The sequence below is a fragment of the Osmerus eperlanus genome, chromosome 2 (genome assembly GCF_963692335.1).
Source record: "Osmerus eperlanus chromosome 2, fOsmEpe2.1, whole genome shotgun sequence".
Classification (NCBI taxonomy): Eukaryota; Metazoa; Chordata; class Actinopteri; order Osmeriformes; family Osmeridae; genus Osmerus; species Osmerus eperlanus.
The window spans coordinates 8880-27393 of record NC_085019.1 but is presented as its reverse complement, the minus strand read 5'-3'; the positions used below and the strand labels follow the sequence as shown (position 1 = coordinate 27393).

Sequence of the window (18514 nt, the reverse complement as noted above, 5' to 3'; positions counted from 1 at the left end):
TAGTGGTTGTTTCAGTTATAGCACACACCACCTCAACGCAGTTGAACCATTAGCCCTTCTGTCTACCATTAAGGGCTGAAATTGGTTTCCTTGGTGCTTTGGTGCTCGTGACCTATTAAGTGGTATTGAAGCTCGTTGGAAAATATTACATTTAAAATTTAATACAGAAATGTTCACAATAATAACCGTGTTATTTGCTACTTCGGTATTTTCCGTATAGAGTCTGGACTCATCGGTGATTTGCGGGAACGTAGAATGCGGAACATTATGTAGCATAGAGAATTGCAGCTGTGCAACCAGGAACAGGGTGAAATACAGAAAATAAATAAGCCGTGGTAAGTCAAACTGATGATGATAAGACAAGTTTAGCACCATATTTAAAACATATAATACTGTAATTTTAACAAATGTTCACTGATAAGCCTATTACTGTTTCATCTCAGTGTAATGGCCATTTTAAAGTGCTAAGATTAACAACTTGTTTATATATTGGCTTGCAATGGTTCAGACCTAGGTAGGTAACATCAAACTGTTTGTAAGATGCAAACAGAGAAATTAAATCGAATCTTATTTTAGTCTGTGAGACAACAATAATTTATTTCTGAAATCTAAATTAAAACATTGTAATAATATAGATTTATTATGCACTCATTTGAATTCTGACCAAAAACTAATATTGAAACATACAGTTGGACCATAGTTCAGTCTGTCAATAATTAATAAAACAGCCTTTAGGCAAACTACCATGTCCAGATGACAGCAACAAGGAAATCATATGGGGAAACCCACATGTTACAGTAGATATATATACCCTTCTACTGTATATATATTTAACTGAAGTCCAGATGCTCTGCCTTGTCTCAAGCTCTATTTTTCCACTAGTTTGTTCCATACTGTTCAATTGTTCATAACTCAAACACAAATGTATTGTATACTGTGTGGGGGCTGTGGAATTATTATTATTATCATTACCACTTTCCCTTCTTTCATTCATTATTTTTCAGTCCATCTCACCTTTAGTTACTGCATCATTTCAGAGCACTTCCTGCCCAGGATGCATTGGTCAATGGACTTGCTCCCCCTCACTCCATATGCGGAATCAGGGGTCCGACCTCTGAATGGGCTCCTGTGGACTCTTCTCCTTCTCTTCCTATGGTACTGTTACCGGGTTGGCTCTGATCTTCCAGCCTCAGGCCGAGCACACACAGGAAAGCTCAAGTCCAGTTCAATGCGATCAATTTTATCCCGTGCAGGTAGTGCAAGACCAGAGAACATTGCAGCGTCCAAAGTGTTGTCCAGTGAACAGGGCACTCCATGCATTGCATTGGAGACAGGAGATGAAGAAGAACAAGAGCAGGGTTACCTCACACCAGTTTTAAGCCAAGTCTTGTTTCCAGCTCAGACCTCTTCAAGTGGTAGGAAGTTGTATGCAGCACTGCAAGAGTATGCTAAGCGCTATAGCTGGGCTGGGATGGGGCGCATCCACAAGGGCCTCCGTGAGCAGGTATGTTTTATGTCTATTTATACATCTACATATTGCCTCATATGCACCTTATATGTATGTTTGAATTATGAGTTAAGAGAGATGTTATGAGTTAAGAGAGATGTTATGAGTTAATAGAGATGTTATGAGTTAATAGAGATGTTATGAGTTAAGATATGTTGTCATGTTGAAATAATATTTTTGGAAAAGTATCAGACTGTAAGGACAGTTGCCGATATAGTGTGGCAACCTGAGCATGTAGGCAAAAAACTAAGCAACAATTGCTTTAGTATGGCCTCAGAATGTATTCATTAGAAGTTTGGCAAGTAACATTAGCATGGTAGAAGCATTGCTACGAGTATAATGCTCGGTAACTTAGCCCGGCAACTAACAAAGCTGGCTAGCTACTGTTTCTGAAAAATAACTTGCACTGTGGAATGTTGAAAATATTTGGAAAGGTTCAAAAAGGGGCCAGCTCACTCACTCAAGGGAGTCAACCATCATGGTATACCTTAATTTAATCCGTGGAGACAACATTCAACAATCAATGATTGCACAGCTGATAAATGTTAGTACATTTCTTCCTGTTTAATACATAAAACATTTCTTTCTATCAGGTCAGGTCAAAAGACCGCTCCGCTATCCAGAGGCCTCATCTTTTCTTCCTTCCAGATGTCCCAAGCATCCCCTACTTTCCACGTGATGCCCATCGCCATGACATTGAAATACTGGAGGCCAACTACCCTGTTATCCTGGCAGAGTTCCAGGCTATCTACCAACGTGGAATTGACCCAAAACTTGGTTGGACTTGTTTTGGACCAAAGGTAAAAACTAACTACAACTTCCATATGCAATTTTATGTTTTCATTACCAAAAATTTAATTATTTATTTAGTAATTTTCTTTCTTTCTTTATTCATTCATTTTGAAAACTAGCCATTTATTGCAGAGCTTTCTTTTTCAGGGCCAGGCAGCATTTCTCCTTTACAATGCAGGTGTGTGTATGACCGCCAACTGCCGCTCCAGCCCCTCCACCTACCGTACTCTCCTCTCACTTCGCACCTTCATAAGCAGCAATTCTTTGGGGGCTGCTGGATTCTGGCTTTTAGGACCTGGGGCTACATTGAGTGGATCATATGGCCCCACCAACACCCGTCTACGCTGTCATTTAGGTGGGGGTCTGGTTCATTGATCCATAAAGGAAGATAATCATATTTGGGTTTATTGCTTACTCAATTCATGTTTTCACAGCCCTCAGCAGACAATCAGATTCTGATGTGAGAATCTTGACATCAAGTCTATAAAATCATAAAATCAATAAAAGGATAAAATCTGCATAATTAACCATACTGTACCTAAATATATCTTATTTATTTATGATACAGAGTAAGATTTGGGGGGGTACTTGGGCTGCAAGTTCTTAGTTTTTATTGAATTTTTAGTGACAAAGTGTAGTACCAACCCTTTCCGTTTTGAGTTAATGTAATGTGTTTTTGAGTTAATGTAATGTTGTTTCCCATTTGGGGGAGCGTGTCTTTGTATTGGGGGGAGGTGAGCAAGTCATCCTATTTGGGGGGATTTGACTCGTATTTGGGGGAAGTGTTTTCATTTGAAGGATGTACTCATATTAGGGGTTGTGGTTTGCACTTCAGGGCCACCGTAGTTATGACTAAAGTTTAAATTGTAATTCTTGAAAAATCTACTTACTTATATTTTGAGTGAATCTACTTACTTACTCAAAATCTTTTCTCCACCCAATAAAAAAAAAAAAGATGAACAGCTCATGCCATCTTGTTCCCACATCTATTGATGTCCTCTTAGGTTTACAGACCCCACCTCAGTGTGAGCTGGTAGTGGGCGGTGAGCCTCAGTGCTGGTCAGAGGGGCACTGCCTCCTGGTAGATGACTCTTTCCTTCACACTGTTTCCCACAATGGTAAGTGAGCTACACCGCTCACTCATTTCACATTTTCATCCCAGTCTTTGAATGGCGTTTTAAATACTTCACTGAAAGAGGGCATGCCATCCCAATAATATCTTTTCTGAAATACAGAGAACATTATCCAAATTTACAAGGCTCACTAGGTAGCGCTGTAGATCAAATTGCAACTTATGAAATTATTTAACGTTCTTGCTTTTCATGAAGGGGTGGCAGAGGATGGACCACGGGTCATTTTCAGCGTCGACTTCTGGCACCCAAATGTGGCTGCAGCAGAGAGACAAGCCTTGGACTATATTTTCTGCCCTGAACAATGAACATCAGTGGCCATGTTTTTCTTGTTTTTCTTGAAAAAAAGGCAGCTAAGCTTCCTCTTCGACTGAAGGATTGTGATTTTCATTCTGAAACTCAACATCTTTTCAGTGGAAATATCACTGTGTTAAAAGTGAATCCCATGGGAAAAAAATATAAATCATAGAAAATCTATTCTATTCTAATCACTAAAAATTCAAATTATCAAAAAGCAACAAAAAATGTTTTACACATTTGAACTATGAAATGTAAGAAAACATAGACATATTTGTTTGAACACATGTTGTGGCTGCTGACTGATGTGTTTTCGTATAAAATCTACCATGCATGTGCAGTGTGTGCATGTGCTATTGTAATCTGTGCTGTAAAATTTGTATAAAGATGGTGCCTGCTCAAAATATATAGGGAACGCTTTTTCACTCCATAAATAGCCATACAATATTGTTTTGATCTAATGCAGTCTAACTACATTTACTGTGAGTTATCAAAAAGTTCAATGTGTAAAAATGTATGCCCCACATATGTATTTTTCTTATTTCTATGCCTTTCTAATCATTGGTTTCTCTATTGTGCCTAATGTTTTTTTTACATTGTGACCTCTTTTTGGCATATACTGGATAATGTTTTTTTTTATTGTTTTTTAAATTAGTATTATGGTAGAGAACATGCACGAGGTATAGTTTTAAGCACAGTACCTATGCTATTGCACGCACTGTTATGCAATGGGTGAATGCATTGTAAATCTAACCAATAAAAATGCATCCAAATATGCGAATGACTTAAAGTTTCAGAGATTATCTCAATGTCTAACCCTAAAGAAAGGTTGGTTGTACACTACTAGTATACTTTAAGTACCATGATAATTGTATACTTTTTATACTTAAGTACCATGGTTACCAGGTTACCATGGATTAACATGGATGACAAGCTCTCCCTCACTGAAAAAGTGTAAAACAATTCCATCCAAAAACTGCACTTACAGGGGAATCTAAGGAGCAAACCACACCAAGTTAGGGCCTGGGGGACCTTCCTAGGCAGAGTTATGGGGTGGAAGAAAAAGTCTAAAAAAATCCAAAGCGGGAGTCCAAACCCCCCCTTTCTTCTCCATGGTAAAGTCCTAAAGTCTCTTTCTGTAACCCTCAGGTGCCTGGTCCTGCCCTACACTGCCATGTCCCCTGGACTGACAGGTCAGGGGACCCATTTAGCTTCACAGGGGCCTCTCCCCATCTCTCTGGGGGGGTGGCCCTGGGCCTCGCCGCATTGTTTTGGGGGGGCAGCCCAGGGCCTCAATTCATTTCTGGGGAGTGGTCCTGACACCTTTGGTGCCAGTCACCAGTTGCTATGTCTATCAGACAAACAGATCAGCTTGATCTTCATTTAAAATCATGCCAGTACCCCTCTTTGTGGCTACCATTCCTACCTTTTGTTTCTCTCAGGTCAAGCGGAGTCAAGCGAAACCCTTTCTTCAACATGGTACAGTCCAATACTCCAATTTCTTCACCATGGTAAAGTCCTAAAGTTTCTCTCTCTTACCATAACCCTCAAGTGCTTGGTCAAATAACTTTTCAAAATACTTTTCAAAATACTTTTCAAAATACTTTTCAAAATACTTTTCAAAATACTTTTCAAAATACTTTTCAAAATACTTTTCAAAAATACTGTAATACTTTTCTACTTTTCATGCCAACAGGTCTTCTGCTCTAAGAGAAAGCTGAGACCATGTCAACAAGATCATCTCAAAAAGTATTTTGAAAAGTAATTAAATATCCAATCCAAAACACGCCCGTAGTGGGGACTCTGTTGAGCAGACCAGACCAAGTTTGGGGCATGTAGGGCCTTTCTAGGCAGAGTTATGGGCCGGACAAAAAGGGAAGACAAATATGGTCAAAAATCTTAAAATCCAATCCAAAACACGCCCGTAGAGGGGACTCTGATGAGCAGACCAGACCAAGTTTGGGGCATGTAGGGCCTTTCTAGGCAGAGTTATGGGCCAGACAAAAAGGGAAGACAAATATGGTCAAAAATATTAAAATCCAATCCAAAACACGCCCGTAGAGGGGACTCTGATGAGCAGACCAGACCAAGTTTGGGGCATGTAGGGCCTTTGTAGGCAGAGTTATGGGCCGGACAAAAAGGGAAGACAAATATGGTCAATTTTTTTTTAAATCCAATCCAAAACACGCCCGTAGAGGGGACTCTGATGAGCAGACCAGACCAAGTTTGGGGCATGTAGGGCCTTTGTAGGCAGAGTTATGGGCCGGACAAAAAGGGAAGACAAATATGGTCAATTTTTTTTTAAATCCAATCCAAAACACGCCCGTAGAGGGGACTCTGATGAGCAGACCAGACCAAGTTTGGGGCATGTAGGGCCTTTCTAGGCAGAGTTATGGGCTGGACAAAAAGGGAAGACAAATATGGTCAATTTTTCTTTTTTATTCAATACAAAACACGCCCGTAGAGGGGACTCTGATGAGCAGACCAGACCAAGTTTGGGGCATGTAGGGCCTTTTCTAGGCAGAGTTATGGGCCGGACAAAAAGGGAAGACAAATATGGTAAAAAATCTCAAAATCCAATCCAAAACACGCCCGTAGAGGGGACTCTGATGAGCAGACCAGACCAAGTTTGGGGCATGTAGGGCCTTTGTAGGCAGAGTTATGGGCCGGACAAAAAGGGAAGACAAATATGGTCAATTTAAAAAAAAATCCAATCCAAAACACGCCCGTAGAGGGGACTCTGATGAGCAGACCAGACCAAGTTTGGGGCATGTAGGGCCTTTGTAGGCAGAGTTATGGGCCGGACAAAAAGGGAAGACAAATATGGTCAAAAATCTTAAAATCCAATCCAAAACACGCCCGTAGAGGGGACTCTGATGAGCAGACCAGACCAAGTTTGGGGCATGTAGGGCCTTTGTAGGCAGAGTTATGGGCCGGACAAAAAGGGAAGACAAATATGGTCAATTTTTTTTTTAATCCAATCCAAAACACGCCCGTAGAGGGGACTCTGATGAGCAGACCAGACCAAGTTTGGGGCATGTAGGGCCTTTTCTAGGCAGAGTAATGGGCCGGACAAAAAGGGAAGACAAATATGGTAAAAAATCTCAAAATCCAATCCAAAACACGCCCGTAGAGGGGACTCTGATGAGCAGACCAGACCAAGTTTGGGGCATGTAGGGCCTTTCTAGGCAGAGTTATGGGCCGGACAAAAAGGGAAGTCAAATATGGTCAATTTTTTAAAAAATCCAATCCAAAACACGCCCGTAGAGGGGACTCTGATGAGCAGACCAGACCAAGTTTGGGGCATGTAGGGCCTTTCTAGGCAGAGTTATGGGCCGGACAAAAAGGGAAGACAAATATGGTCATTTAAAAAAAAAAATCCAATCCAAAACACGCCCGTAGAGGGGACTCTGATGAGCAGACCAGACCAAGTTTGGGGCATGTAGGGCCTTTTCTAGGCAGAGTTATGGGCCGGACAAAAAGGGAAGACAAATATGGTAAAAAATCTCAAAATCCAATCCAAAACACGCCCGTAGAGGGGACTCTGATGAGCAGACCAGACCAAGTTTGGGGCATGTAGGGCCTTTCTAGGCAGAGTTATGGGCCGGACAAAAAGGGAAGACAAATATGGTCAATTTTTTTTTAAATCCAATCCAAAACACGCCCGTAGAGGGGACTCTGATGAGCAGACCAGACCAAGTTTGGGGAATGTAGGGCCTTTCTAGGCAGAGTTATGGGCTGGACAAAAAGGGAAGACAAATATGGTCAATTTTTCTTTTTTATTCAATACAAAACACGCCCGTAGAGGGGACTCTGATGAGCAGACCAGACCAAGTTTGGGGCATGTAGGGCCTTTTCTAGGCAGAGTTATGGGCCGGACAAAAAGGGAAGACAAATATGGTAAAAAATCTCAAAATCCAATCCAAAACACGCCCGTAGAGGGGACTCTGATGAGCAGACCAGACCAAGTTTGGGGCATGTAGGGCCTTTGTAGGCAGAGTTATGGGCCGGACAAAAAGGGAAGACAAATATGGTCAATTTTTTTTAAAATCCAATCCAAAACACGCCCGTAGAGGGGACTCTGATGAGCAGACCAGACCAAGTTTGGGGCATGTAGGGCCTTTCTAGGCAGAGTTATGGGCTGGACAAAAAGGGAAGACAAATATGGTCAATTTTTCTTTTTTTTTCAATACAAAACACGCCCGTAGAGGGGACTCTGATGAGCAGACCAGACCAAGTTTGGGGCATGTAGGGCCTTTTCTAGGCAGAGTTATGGGCCGGACAAAAAGGGAAGACAAATATGGTAAAAAATCTCAAAATCCAATCCAAAACACGCCCGTAGAGGGGACTCTGATGAGCAGACCAGACCAAGTTTGGGGCATGTAGGGCCTTTGTAGGCAGAGTTATGGGCCAGACAAAAAGGGAAGACAAATATGGTCAATTTTTTTTTAAATCCAATCCAAAACACGCCCGTAGAGGGGACTCTGATGAGCAGACCAGACCAAGTTTGGGGCATGTAGGGCCTTTCTAGGCAGAGTTATGGGCCGGACAAAAAGGGAAGACAAATATGGTCAATTTTTTTTAAAATCCAATCCAAAACACGCCCGTAGAGGGGACTCTGATGAGCAGACCAGACCAAGTTTGGGGCATGTAGGGCCTTTCTAGGCAGAGTTATGGGCTGGACAAAAAGGGAAGACAAATATGGTCAATTTTTCTTTTTTTTTCAATACAAAACACGCCCGTAGAGGGGACTCTGATGAGCAGACCAGACCAAGTTTGGGGCATGTAGGGCCTTTTCTAGGCAGAGTTATGGGCCGGACAAAAAGGGAAGACAAATATGGTAAAAAATCTCAAAATCCAATCCAAAACACGCCCGTAGAGGGGACTCTGATGAGCAGACCAGACCAAGTTTGGGGCATGTAGGGCCTTTGTAGGCAGAGTTATGGGCCGGACAAAAAGGGAAGACAAATATGGTCAATTTTTTTTTAAATCCAATCCAAAACACGCCCGTAGAGGGGACTCTGATGAGCAGACCAGACCAAGTTTGGGGCATGTAGGGCCTTTCTAGGCAGAGTTATGGGCCGGACAAAAAGGGAAGTCAAATATGGTCAATTTTTCTTTTTTATTCAATACAAAACACGCCCGTAGAGGGGACTCTGATGAGCATACCAGACCAAGTTTGGGGCATGTAGGGCCTTTTCTAGGCAGAGTAATGGGCCGGACAAAAAGGGAAGACAAATATGGTAAAAAATCTCAAAATCCAATCCAAAACACGCCCGTAGAGGGGACTCTGATGAGCAGACCAGACCAAGTTTGGGGCATGTAGGGCCTTTCTAGGCAGAGTTATGGGCCGGACAAAAAGGGAAGTCAAATATGGTCAATTTTAAAAAAAATCCAATCCAAAACACGCCCGTAGAGGGGACTCTGATGAGCAGACCAGACCAAGTTTGGGGCATGTAGGGCCTTTCTAGGCAGAGTTATGGGCCGGACAAAAAGGGAAGACAAATATGGTCATTTAAAAAAAAAAATCCAATCCAAAACACGCCCGTAGAGGGGACTCTGATGAGCAGACCAGACCAAGTTTGGGGCATGTAGGGCCTTTCTAGGCAGAGTTATGGGCCGGACAAAAAGGGAAGTCAAATATGGTCTTTTTTTTTTTAAATCCAATCCAAAACAGGCCCGTAGAGGGGACTCTGATGAGCAGACCAGACCAAGTTTGGGGCATGTAGGGCCTTTCTAGGCAGAGTTATGGGCCGGACAAAAAGGGAAGACAAATATGGTCAATTTTTTTAAAAATCCAATCCAAAACACGCCCGTAGAGGGGACTCTGATGAGCAGACCAGACCAAGTTTGGGGAATGTAGGGCCTTTCTAGGCAGAGTTATGGGCTGGACAAAAAGGGAAGACAAATATGGTCAATTTTTCTTTTTTATTCAATACAAAACACGCCCGTAGAGGGGACTCTGATGAGCAGACCAGACCAAGTTTGGGGCATGTAGGGCCTTTTCTAGGCAGAGTTATGGGCCGGACAAAAAGGGAAGACAAATATGGTAAAAAATCTCAAAATCCAATCCAAAACACGCCCGTAGAGGGGACTCTGATGAGCAGACCAGACCAAGTTTGGGGCATGTAGGGCCTTTGTAGGCAGAGTTATGGGCCGGACAAAAAGGGAAGACAAATATGGTCAATTTTTTTTAAAATCCAATCCAAAACACGCCCGTAGAGGGGACTCTGATGAGCAGACCAGACCAAGTTTGGGGCATGTAGGGCCTTTCTAGGCAGAGTTATGGGCCGGACAAAAAGGGAAGTCAAATATGGTCTTTTTTTTTTTAAATCCAATCCAAAACAGGCCCGTAGAGGGGACTCTGATGAGCAGACCAGACCAAGTTTGGGGCATGTAGGGCCTTTCTAGGCAGAGTTATGGGCCGGACAAAAAGGGAAGACAAATATGGTCAATTTTTTTTAAAATCCAATCCAAAACACGCCCGTAGAGGGGACTCTGATGAGCAGACCAGACCAAGTTTGGGGAATGTAGGGCCTTTCTAGGCAGAGTTATGGGCTGGACAAAAAGGGAAGACAAATATGGTCAATTTTTCTTTTTTATTCAATACAAAACACGCCCGTAGAGGGGACTCTGATGAGCAGACCAGACCAAGTTTGGGGCATGTAGGGCCTTTTCTAGGCAGAGTTATGGGCCGGACAAAAAGGGAAGACAAATATGGTAAAAAATCTCAAAATCCAATCCAAAACACGCCCGTAGAGGGGACTCTGATGAGCAGACCAGACCAAGTTTGGGGCATGTAGGGCCTTTGTAGGCAGAGTTATGGGCCGGACAAAAAGGGAAGACAAATATGGTCAATTTTTTTTAAAATCCAATCCAAAACACGCCCGTAGAGGGGACTCTGATGAGCAGACCAGACCAAGTTTGGGGAATGTAGGGCCTTTCTAGGCAGAGTTATGGGCTGGACAAAAAGGGAAGACAAATATGGTCAATTTTTCTTTTTTATTCAATACAAAACACGCCCGTAGAGGGGACTCTGATGAGCAGACCAGACCAAGTTTGGGGCATGTAGGGCCTTTTCTAGGCAGAGTTATGGGCCGGACAAAAAGGGAAGACAAATATGGTAAAAAATCTCAAAATCCAATCCAAAACACGCCCGTAGAGGGGACTCTGATGAGCAGACCAGACCAAGTTTGGGGCATGTAGGGCCTTTGTAGGCAGAGTTATGGGCCGGACAAAAAGGGAAGACAAATATGGTCAATTTTTTTTAAAATCCAATCCAAAACACGCCCGTAGAGGGGACTCTGATGAGCAGACCAGACCAAGTTTGGGGCATGTAGGGCCTTTCTAGGCAGAGTTATGGGCCGGACAAAAAGGGAAGACAAATATGGTCAAAAATCTTAAAATCCAATCCAAAACACGCCCGTAGAGGGGACTCTGATGAGCAGACCAGACCAAGTTTGGGGCATGTAGGGCCTTTCTAGGCAGAGTTATGGGCCAGACAAAAAGGGAAGACAAATATGGTCAAAAATCTTAAAATCCAATCCAAAACACGCCCGTAGAGGGGACTCTGATGAGCAGACCAGACCAAGTTTGGGGCATGTAGGGCCTTTCTAGGCAGAGTTATGGGCCGGACAAAAAGGGAAGACAAATATAGTCATTAAAAAAAAAAAATCCAATCCAAAACATGCCCGTAGAGGGGACTCTGATGAGCAGACCAGACCAAGTTTGGGGCATGTAGGGCCTTTCTAGGCAGAGTTATTGGCCAGACAAAAAGGGAAGACAAATATGGTCAAAAATCTTAAAATCCAATCCAAAACACGCCCGTAGAGGGGACTCTGATGAGCAGACCAGACCAAGTTTGGGGCATGTAGGGCCTTTCTAGGCAGAGTTATGGGCCGGACAAAAAGGGAAGACAAATATAGTCATTTAAAAAAAAAAATCCAATCCAAAACATGCCCGTAGAGGGGACTCTGATGAGCAGACCAGACCAAGTTTGGGGCATGTAGGGCCTTTCTAGGCAGAGTTATGGGCCAGACAAAAAGGGAAGACAAATATGGTCAAAAATCTTAAAATCCAATCCAAAACACGCCCGTAGAGGGGACTCTGATGAGCAGACCAGACCAAGTTTGGGGCATGTAGGGCCTTTCTAGGCAGAGTTATGGGCCAGACAAAAAGGGAAGACAAATATGGTCAAAAATCTTAAAATCCAATCCAAAACACGCCCGTAGAGGGGACTCTGATGAGCAGACCAGACCAAGTTTGGGGCATGTAGGGCCTTTCTAGGCAGAGTTATGGGCCAGACAAAAAGGGAAGACAAATATGGTCAAAAATCTTAAAATCCAATCCAAAACACGCCCGTAGAGGGGACTCTGATGAGCAGACCAGACCAAGTTTGGGGCATGTAGGGCCTTTCTAGGCAGAGTTATGGGCCAGACAAAAAGGGAAGACAAATATGGTCAAAAATCTTAAAATCCAATCCAAAACACGCCCGTAGAGGGGACTCTGATGAGCAGACCAGACCAAGTTTGGGGCATGTAGGGCCTTTCTAGGCAGAGTTATGGGCCGGACAAAAAGGGAAGACAAATATAGTCATTTAAAAAAAAAATCCAATCCAAAACATGCCCGTAGAGGGGACTCTGATGAGCAGACCAGACCAAGTTTGGGGCATGTAGGGCCTTTCTAGGCAGAGTTATGGGCCAGACAAAAAGGGAAGACAAATATGGTCAAAAATCTTAAAATCCAATCCAAAACACGCCCGTAGAGGGGACTCTGATGAGCAGACCAGACCAAGTTTGGGGCATGTAGGGCCTTTCTAGGCAGAGTTATGGGCCAGACAAAAAGGGAAGACAAATATGGTCAAAAATCTTAAAATCCAATCCAAAACACGCCCGTAGAGGGGACTCTGATGAGCAGACCAGACCAAGTTTGGGGCATGTAGGGCCTTTCTAGGCAGAGTTATGGGCCAGACAAAAAGGGAAGACAAATATGGTCAAAAATCTTAAAATCCAATCCAAAACACGCCCGTAGAGGGGACTCTGATGAGCAGACCAGACCAAGTTTGGGGCATGTAGGGCCTTTCTAGGCAGAGTTATGGGCCAGACAAAAAGGGAAGACAAATATGGTCAAAAATCTTAAAATCCAATCCAAAACACGCCCGTAGAGGGGACTCTGATGAGCAGACCAGACCAAGTTTGGGGCATGTAGGGCCTTTCTAGGCAGAGTTATGGGCCAGACAAAAAGGGAAGACAAATATTGTCAAAAATCTTAAAATCCAATCCAAAACACGCCCGTAGAGGGAACTCTGATGAGCAGACCAGACCAAGTTTGGGGCATGTAGGGCCTTTCTAGGCAGAGTTATGGGCCAGACAAAAAGGGAAGACAAATATGGTCAAAAATCTTAAAATCCAATCCAAAACATGCCCGTAGAGGGGACTCTGATGAGCAGACCAGACCAAGTTTGGGGCATGTAGGGCCTTTCTAGGCAGAGTTATGGGCCGGACAAAAAGGGAAGACAAATATAGTCATTTAAAAAAAAAAATCCAATCCAAAACATGCCCGTAGAGGGGACTCTGATGAGCAGACCAGACCAAGTTTGGGGCATGTAGGGCCTTTCTAGGCAGAGTTATGGGCCGGACAAAAAGGGAAGACAAATATAGTCATTAAAAAAAAAAAATCCAATCCAAAACATGCCCGTAGAGGGGACTCTGATGAGCAGACCAGACCAAGTTTGGGGCATTTAGGGCCTTTCTAGGCAGAGTTATGGGCCAGACAAAAAGGGAAGACAAATATGGTCAAAAATCTTAAAATACAATCCAAAACACGCCCGTAGAGGGGACTCTGATGAGCAGACCAGACCAAGTTTGGGGCATGTAGGGCCTTTCTAGGCAGAGTTATGGGCCGGACAAAAAGGGAAGACAAATATAGTCATTTAAAAAAAAAAATCCAATCCAAAACATGCCCGTAGAGGGGACTCTGATGAGCAGACCAGACCAAGTTTGGGGCATGTAGGGCCTTTCTAGGCAGAGTTATGGGCCGGACAAAAAGGGAAGACAAATATAGTCATTTAAAAAAAAAAATCCAATCCAAAACATGCCCGTAGAGGGGACTCTGATGAGCAGACCAGACCAAGTTTGGGGCATGTAGGGCCTTTCTAGGCAGAGTTATGGGCCAGACAAAAAGGGAAGACAAATATGGTCAAAAATCTTAAAATCCAATCCAAAACACGCCCGTAGAGGGGACTCTGATGAGCAGACCAGACCAAGTTTGGGGCATGTAGGGCCTTTCTAGGCAGAGTTATGGGCCAGACAAAAAGGGAAGACAAATATGGTCAAAAATCTTAAAATCCAATCCAAAACACGCCCGTAGAGGGGACTCTGATGAGCAGACCAGACCAAGTTTGGGGCATGTAGGGCCTTTCTAGGCAGAGTTATGGGCCAGACAAAAAGGGAAGACAAATATGGTCAAAAATCTTAAAATCCAATCCAAAACACGCCCGTAGAGGGGACTCTGATGAGCAGACCAGACCAAGTTTGGGGCATGTAGGGCCTTTCTAGGCAGAGTTATGGGCCAGACAAAAAGGGAAGACAAATATGGTCAAAAATCTTAAAATCCAATCCAAAACACGCCCGTAGAGGGGACTCTGATGAGCAGACCAGACCAAGTTTGGGGCATGTAGGGCCTTTCTAGGCAGAGTTATGGGCCAGACAAAAAGGGAAGACAAATATTGTCAAAAATCTTAAAATCCAATCCAAAACACGCCCGTAGAGGGAACTCTGATGAGCAGACCAGACCAAGTTTGGGGCATGTAGGGCCTTTCTAGGCAGAGTTATGGGCCAGACAAAAAGGGAAGACAAATATGGTCAAAAATCTTAAAATCCAATCCAAAACATGCCCGTAGAGGGGACTCTGATGAGCAGACCAGACCAAGTTTGGGGCATGTAGGGCCTTTCTAGGCAGAGTTATGGGCCGGACAAAAAGGGAAGACAAATATAGTCATTTAAAAAAAAAAATCCAATCCAAAACATGCCCGTAGAGGGGACTCTGATGAGCAGACCAGACCAAGTTTGGGGCATGTAGGGCCTTTCTAGGCAGAGTTATGGGCCGGACAAAAAGGGAAGACAAATATAGTCATTTAAAAAAAAAAATCCAATCCAAAACATGCCCGTAGAGGGGACTCTGATGAGCAGACCAGACCAAGTTTGGGGCATTTAGGGCCTTTCTAGGCAGAGTTATGGGCCAGACAAAAAGGGAAGACAAATATGGTCAAAAATCTTAAAATACAATCCAAAACACGCCCGTAGAGGGGACTCTGATGAGCAGACCAGACCAAGTTTGGGGCATGTAGGGCCTTTCTAGGCAGAGTTATGGGCCGGACAAAAAGGGAAGACAAATATAGTCATTTAAAAAAAAAAATCCAATCCAAAACATGCCCGTAGAGGGGACTCTGATGAGCAGACCAGACCAAGTTTGGGGCATGTAGGGCCTTTCTAGGCAGAGTTATGGGCCGGACAAAAAGGGAAGACAAATATAGTCATTTAAAAAAAAAAATCCAATCCAAAACATGCCCGTAGAGGGGACTCTGATGAGCAGACCAGACCAAGTTTGGGGCATGTAGGGCCTTTCTAGGCAGAGTTATGGGCCAGACAAAAAGGGAAGACAAATATGGTCAAAAATCTTAAAATCCAATCCAAAACACGCCCGTAGAGGGGACTCTGATGAGCAGACCAGACCAAGTTTGGGGCATGTAGGGCCTTTCTAGGCAGAGTTATGGGCCAGACAAAAAGGGAAGACAAATATGGTCAAAAATCTTAAAATCCAATCCAAAACACGCCCGTAGAGGGGACTCTGATGAGCAGACCAGACCAAGTTTGGGGCATGTAGGGCCTTTCTAGGCAGAGTTATGGGCCAGACAAAAAGGGAAGACAAATATGGTCAAAAATCTTAAAATCCAATCCAAAACACGCCCGTAGAGGGGACTCTGATGAGCAGACCAGACCAAGTTTGGGGCATGTAGGGCCTTTCTAGGCAGAGTTATGGGCCAGACAAAAAGGGAAGACAAATATGGTCAAAAATCTTAAAATCCAATCCAAAACACGCCCGTAGAGGGGACTCTGATGAGCAGACCAGACCAAGTTTGGGGCATGTAGGGCCTTTCTAGGCAGAGTTATGGGCCAGACAAAAAGGGAAGACAAATATTGTCAAAAATCTTAAAATCCAATCCAAAACACGCCCGTAGAGGGAACTCTGATGAGCAGACCAGACCAAGTTTGGGGCATGTAGGGCCTTTCTAGGCAGAGTTATGGGCCAGACAAAAAGGGAAGACAAATATGGTCAAAAATCTTAAAATCCAATCCAAAACATGCCCGTAGAGGGGACTCTGATGAGCAGACCAGACCAAGTTTGGGGCATGTAGGGCCTTTCTAGGCAGAGTTATGGGCCGGACAAAAAGGGAAGACAAATATAGTCATTTAAAAAAAAAATCCAATCCAAAACATGCCCGTAGAGGGGACTCTGATGAGCAGACCAGACCAAGTTTGGGGCATGTAGGGCCTTTCTAGGCAGAGTTATGGGCCGGACAAAAAGGGAAGACAAATATAGTCATTTAAAAAAAAAAATCCAATCCAAAACATGCCCGTAGAGGGGACTCTGATGAGCAGACCAGACCAAGTTTGGGGCATGTAGGGCCTTTCTAGGCAGAGTTATGGGCCGGACAAAAAGGGAAGACAAATATAGTCATTTAAAAAAAAAAATCCAATCCAAAACATGCCCGTAGAGGGGACTCTGATGAGCAGACCAGACCAAGTTTGGGGCATTTAGGGCCTTTCTAGGCAGAGTTATGGGCCAGACAAAAAGGGAAGACAAATATGGTCAAAAATCTTAAAATACAATCCAAAACACGCCCGTAGAGGGGACTCTGATGAGCAGACCAGACCAAGTTTGGGGCATGTAGGGCCTTTCTAGGCAGAGTTATGGGCCGGACAAAAAGGGAAGACAAATATAGTCATTTAAAAAAAAAAATCCAATCCAAAACATGCCCGTAGAGGGGACTCTGATGAGCAGACCAGACCAAGTTTGGGGCATGTAGGGCCTTTCTAGGCAGAGTTATGGGCCGGACAAAAAGGGAAGACAAATATAGTCATTTAAAAAAAAAAATCCAATCCAAAACATGCCCGTAGAGGGGACTCTGATGAGCAGACCAGACCAAGTTTGGGGCATGTAGGGCCTTTCTAGGCAGAGTTATGGGCCAGACAAAAAGGGAAGACAAATATGGTCAAAAATCTTAAAATCCAATCCAAAACACGCCCGTAGAGGGGACTCTGATGAGCAGACCAGACCAAGTTTGGGGCATGTAGGGCCTTTCTAGGCAGAGTTATGGGCCAGACAAAAAGGGAAGACAAATATGGTCAAAAATCTTAAAATCCAATCCAAAACACGCCCGTAGAGGGGACTCTGATGAGCAGACCAGACCAAGTTTGGGGCATGTAGGGCCTTTCTAGGCAGAGTTATGGGCCAGACAAAAAGGGAAGACAAATATGGTCAAAAATCTTAAAATCCAATCCAAAACACGCCCGTAGAGGGGACTCTGATGAGCAGACCAGACCAAGTTTGGGGCATGTAGGGCCTTTCTAGGCAGAGTTATGGGCCAGACAAAAAGGGAAGACAAATATGGTCAAAAATCTTAAAATCCAATCCAAAACACGCCCGTAGAGGGGACTCTGATGAGCAGACCAGACCAAGTTTGGGGCATGTAGGGCCTTTCTAGGCAGAGTTATGGGCCAGACAAAAAGGGAAGACAAATATTGTCAAAAATCTTAAAATCCAATCCAAAACACGCCCGTAGAGGGAACTCTGATGAGCAGACCAGACCAAGTTTGGGGCATGTAGGGCCTTTCTAGGCAGAGTTATGGGCCAGACAAAAAGGGAAGACAAATATGGTCAAAAATCTTAAAATCCAATCCAAAACATGCCCGTAGAGGGGACTCTGATGAGCAGACCAGACCAAGTTTGGGGCATGTAGGGCCTTTCTAGGCAGAGTTATGGGCCGGACAAAAAGGGAAGACAAATATAGTCATTTAAAAAAAAAAATCCAATCCAAAACATGCCCGTAGAGGGGACTCTGATGAGCAGACCAGACCAAGTTTGGGGCATTTAGGGCCTTTCTAGGCAGAGTTATGGGCCAGACAAAAAGGGAAGACAAATATGGTCAAAAATCTTAAAATACAATCCAAAACACGCCCGTAGAGGGGACTCTGATGAGCAGACCAGACCAAGTTTGGGGCATGTAGGGCCTTTCTAGGCAGAGTTATGGGCCGGACAAAAAGGGAAGACAAATATAGTCATTTAAAAAAAAAAATCCAATCCAAAACATGCCCGTAGAGGGGACTCTGATGAGCAGACCAGACCAAGTTTGGGGCATGTAGGGCCTTTCTAGGCAGAGTTATGGGCCGGACAAAAAGGGAAGACAAATATGGTCAAAAATCTTAAAAATCCAATCCAAAACACGCCCGTAGAGGGGACTCTGATGAGCAGACCAGACCAAGTTTGGGGCATGTAGGGCCTTTCTAGGCAGAGTTATGGGCCAGACAAAAAGGGAAGACAAATATGGTCAAAAATCTTAAAATCCAATCCAAAACACGCCCGTAGAGGGGACTCTGATGAGCAGACCAGACCAAGTTTGGGGCATGTAGGGCCTTTCTAGGCAGAGTTATGGGCCGGACAAAAAGGGAAGACAAATATGGTAAAAAATCTTAAAATCCAATCCAAAACACGCCCGTAGAGGGAACTC

General features: G+C 43.8%; 1 protein-coding gene across 3 annotated transcripts; it reads left to right on the top strand.

Annotated features, from left to right (window-relative positions):
- The first annotated feature begins 42 nt into the window (after positions 1-42).
- asphd1 (aspartate beta-hydroxylase domain containing 1) lies at positions 43-4490 on the top strand. Of its 3 annotated transcripts, XM_062484377.1 has the most exons (7): positions 48-335; positions 1038-1155; positions 1398-1504; positions 2101-2307; positions 2447-2654; positions 3304-3417; positions 3628-4490. In XM_062484377.1, exons 2-7 carry the CDS (start codon positions 1119-1121, stop codon positions 3735-3737), a joined length of 783 nt encoding a protein of 260 aa, XP_062340361.1. In that variant the 5' UTR covers positions 48-335; positions 1038-1118; the 3' UTR covers positions 3738-4490. The 3 variants fall into 3 exon arrangements, with proteins under 3 accessions (XP_062340351.1, XP_062340343.1, XP_062340361.1); XM_062484367.1 differs by having other exon boundaries at positions 43-335; positions 1005-1504; XM_062484359.1 differs by having other exon boundaries at positions 47-335; positions 1038-1504.
- The last annotated feature ends 14024 nt before the right edge of the window (positions 4491-18514 follow it).

Coding starts and splice junctions, on each gene's coding strand:
- asphd1 (XM_062484367.1), top strand. CDS start 1,055: ATGCATTGGTCAATGGACTTGCTCCCCCTCACTCCATATGCGGAATCA. Junction 2,308..2,446: donor GGACTTGTTTTGGACCAAAG/GTAAAAACTAAC, acceptor TTTCTTTTTCAG/GGCCAGGCAGCATTTCTCCT. Junction 3,418..3,627: donor TCACACTGTTTCCCACAATG/GTAAGTGAGCTA, acceptor CTTTTCATGAAG/GGGTGGCAGAGGATGGACCA.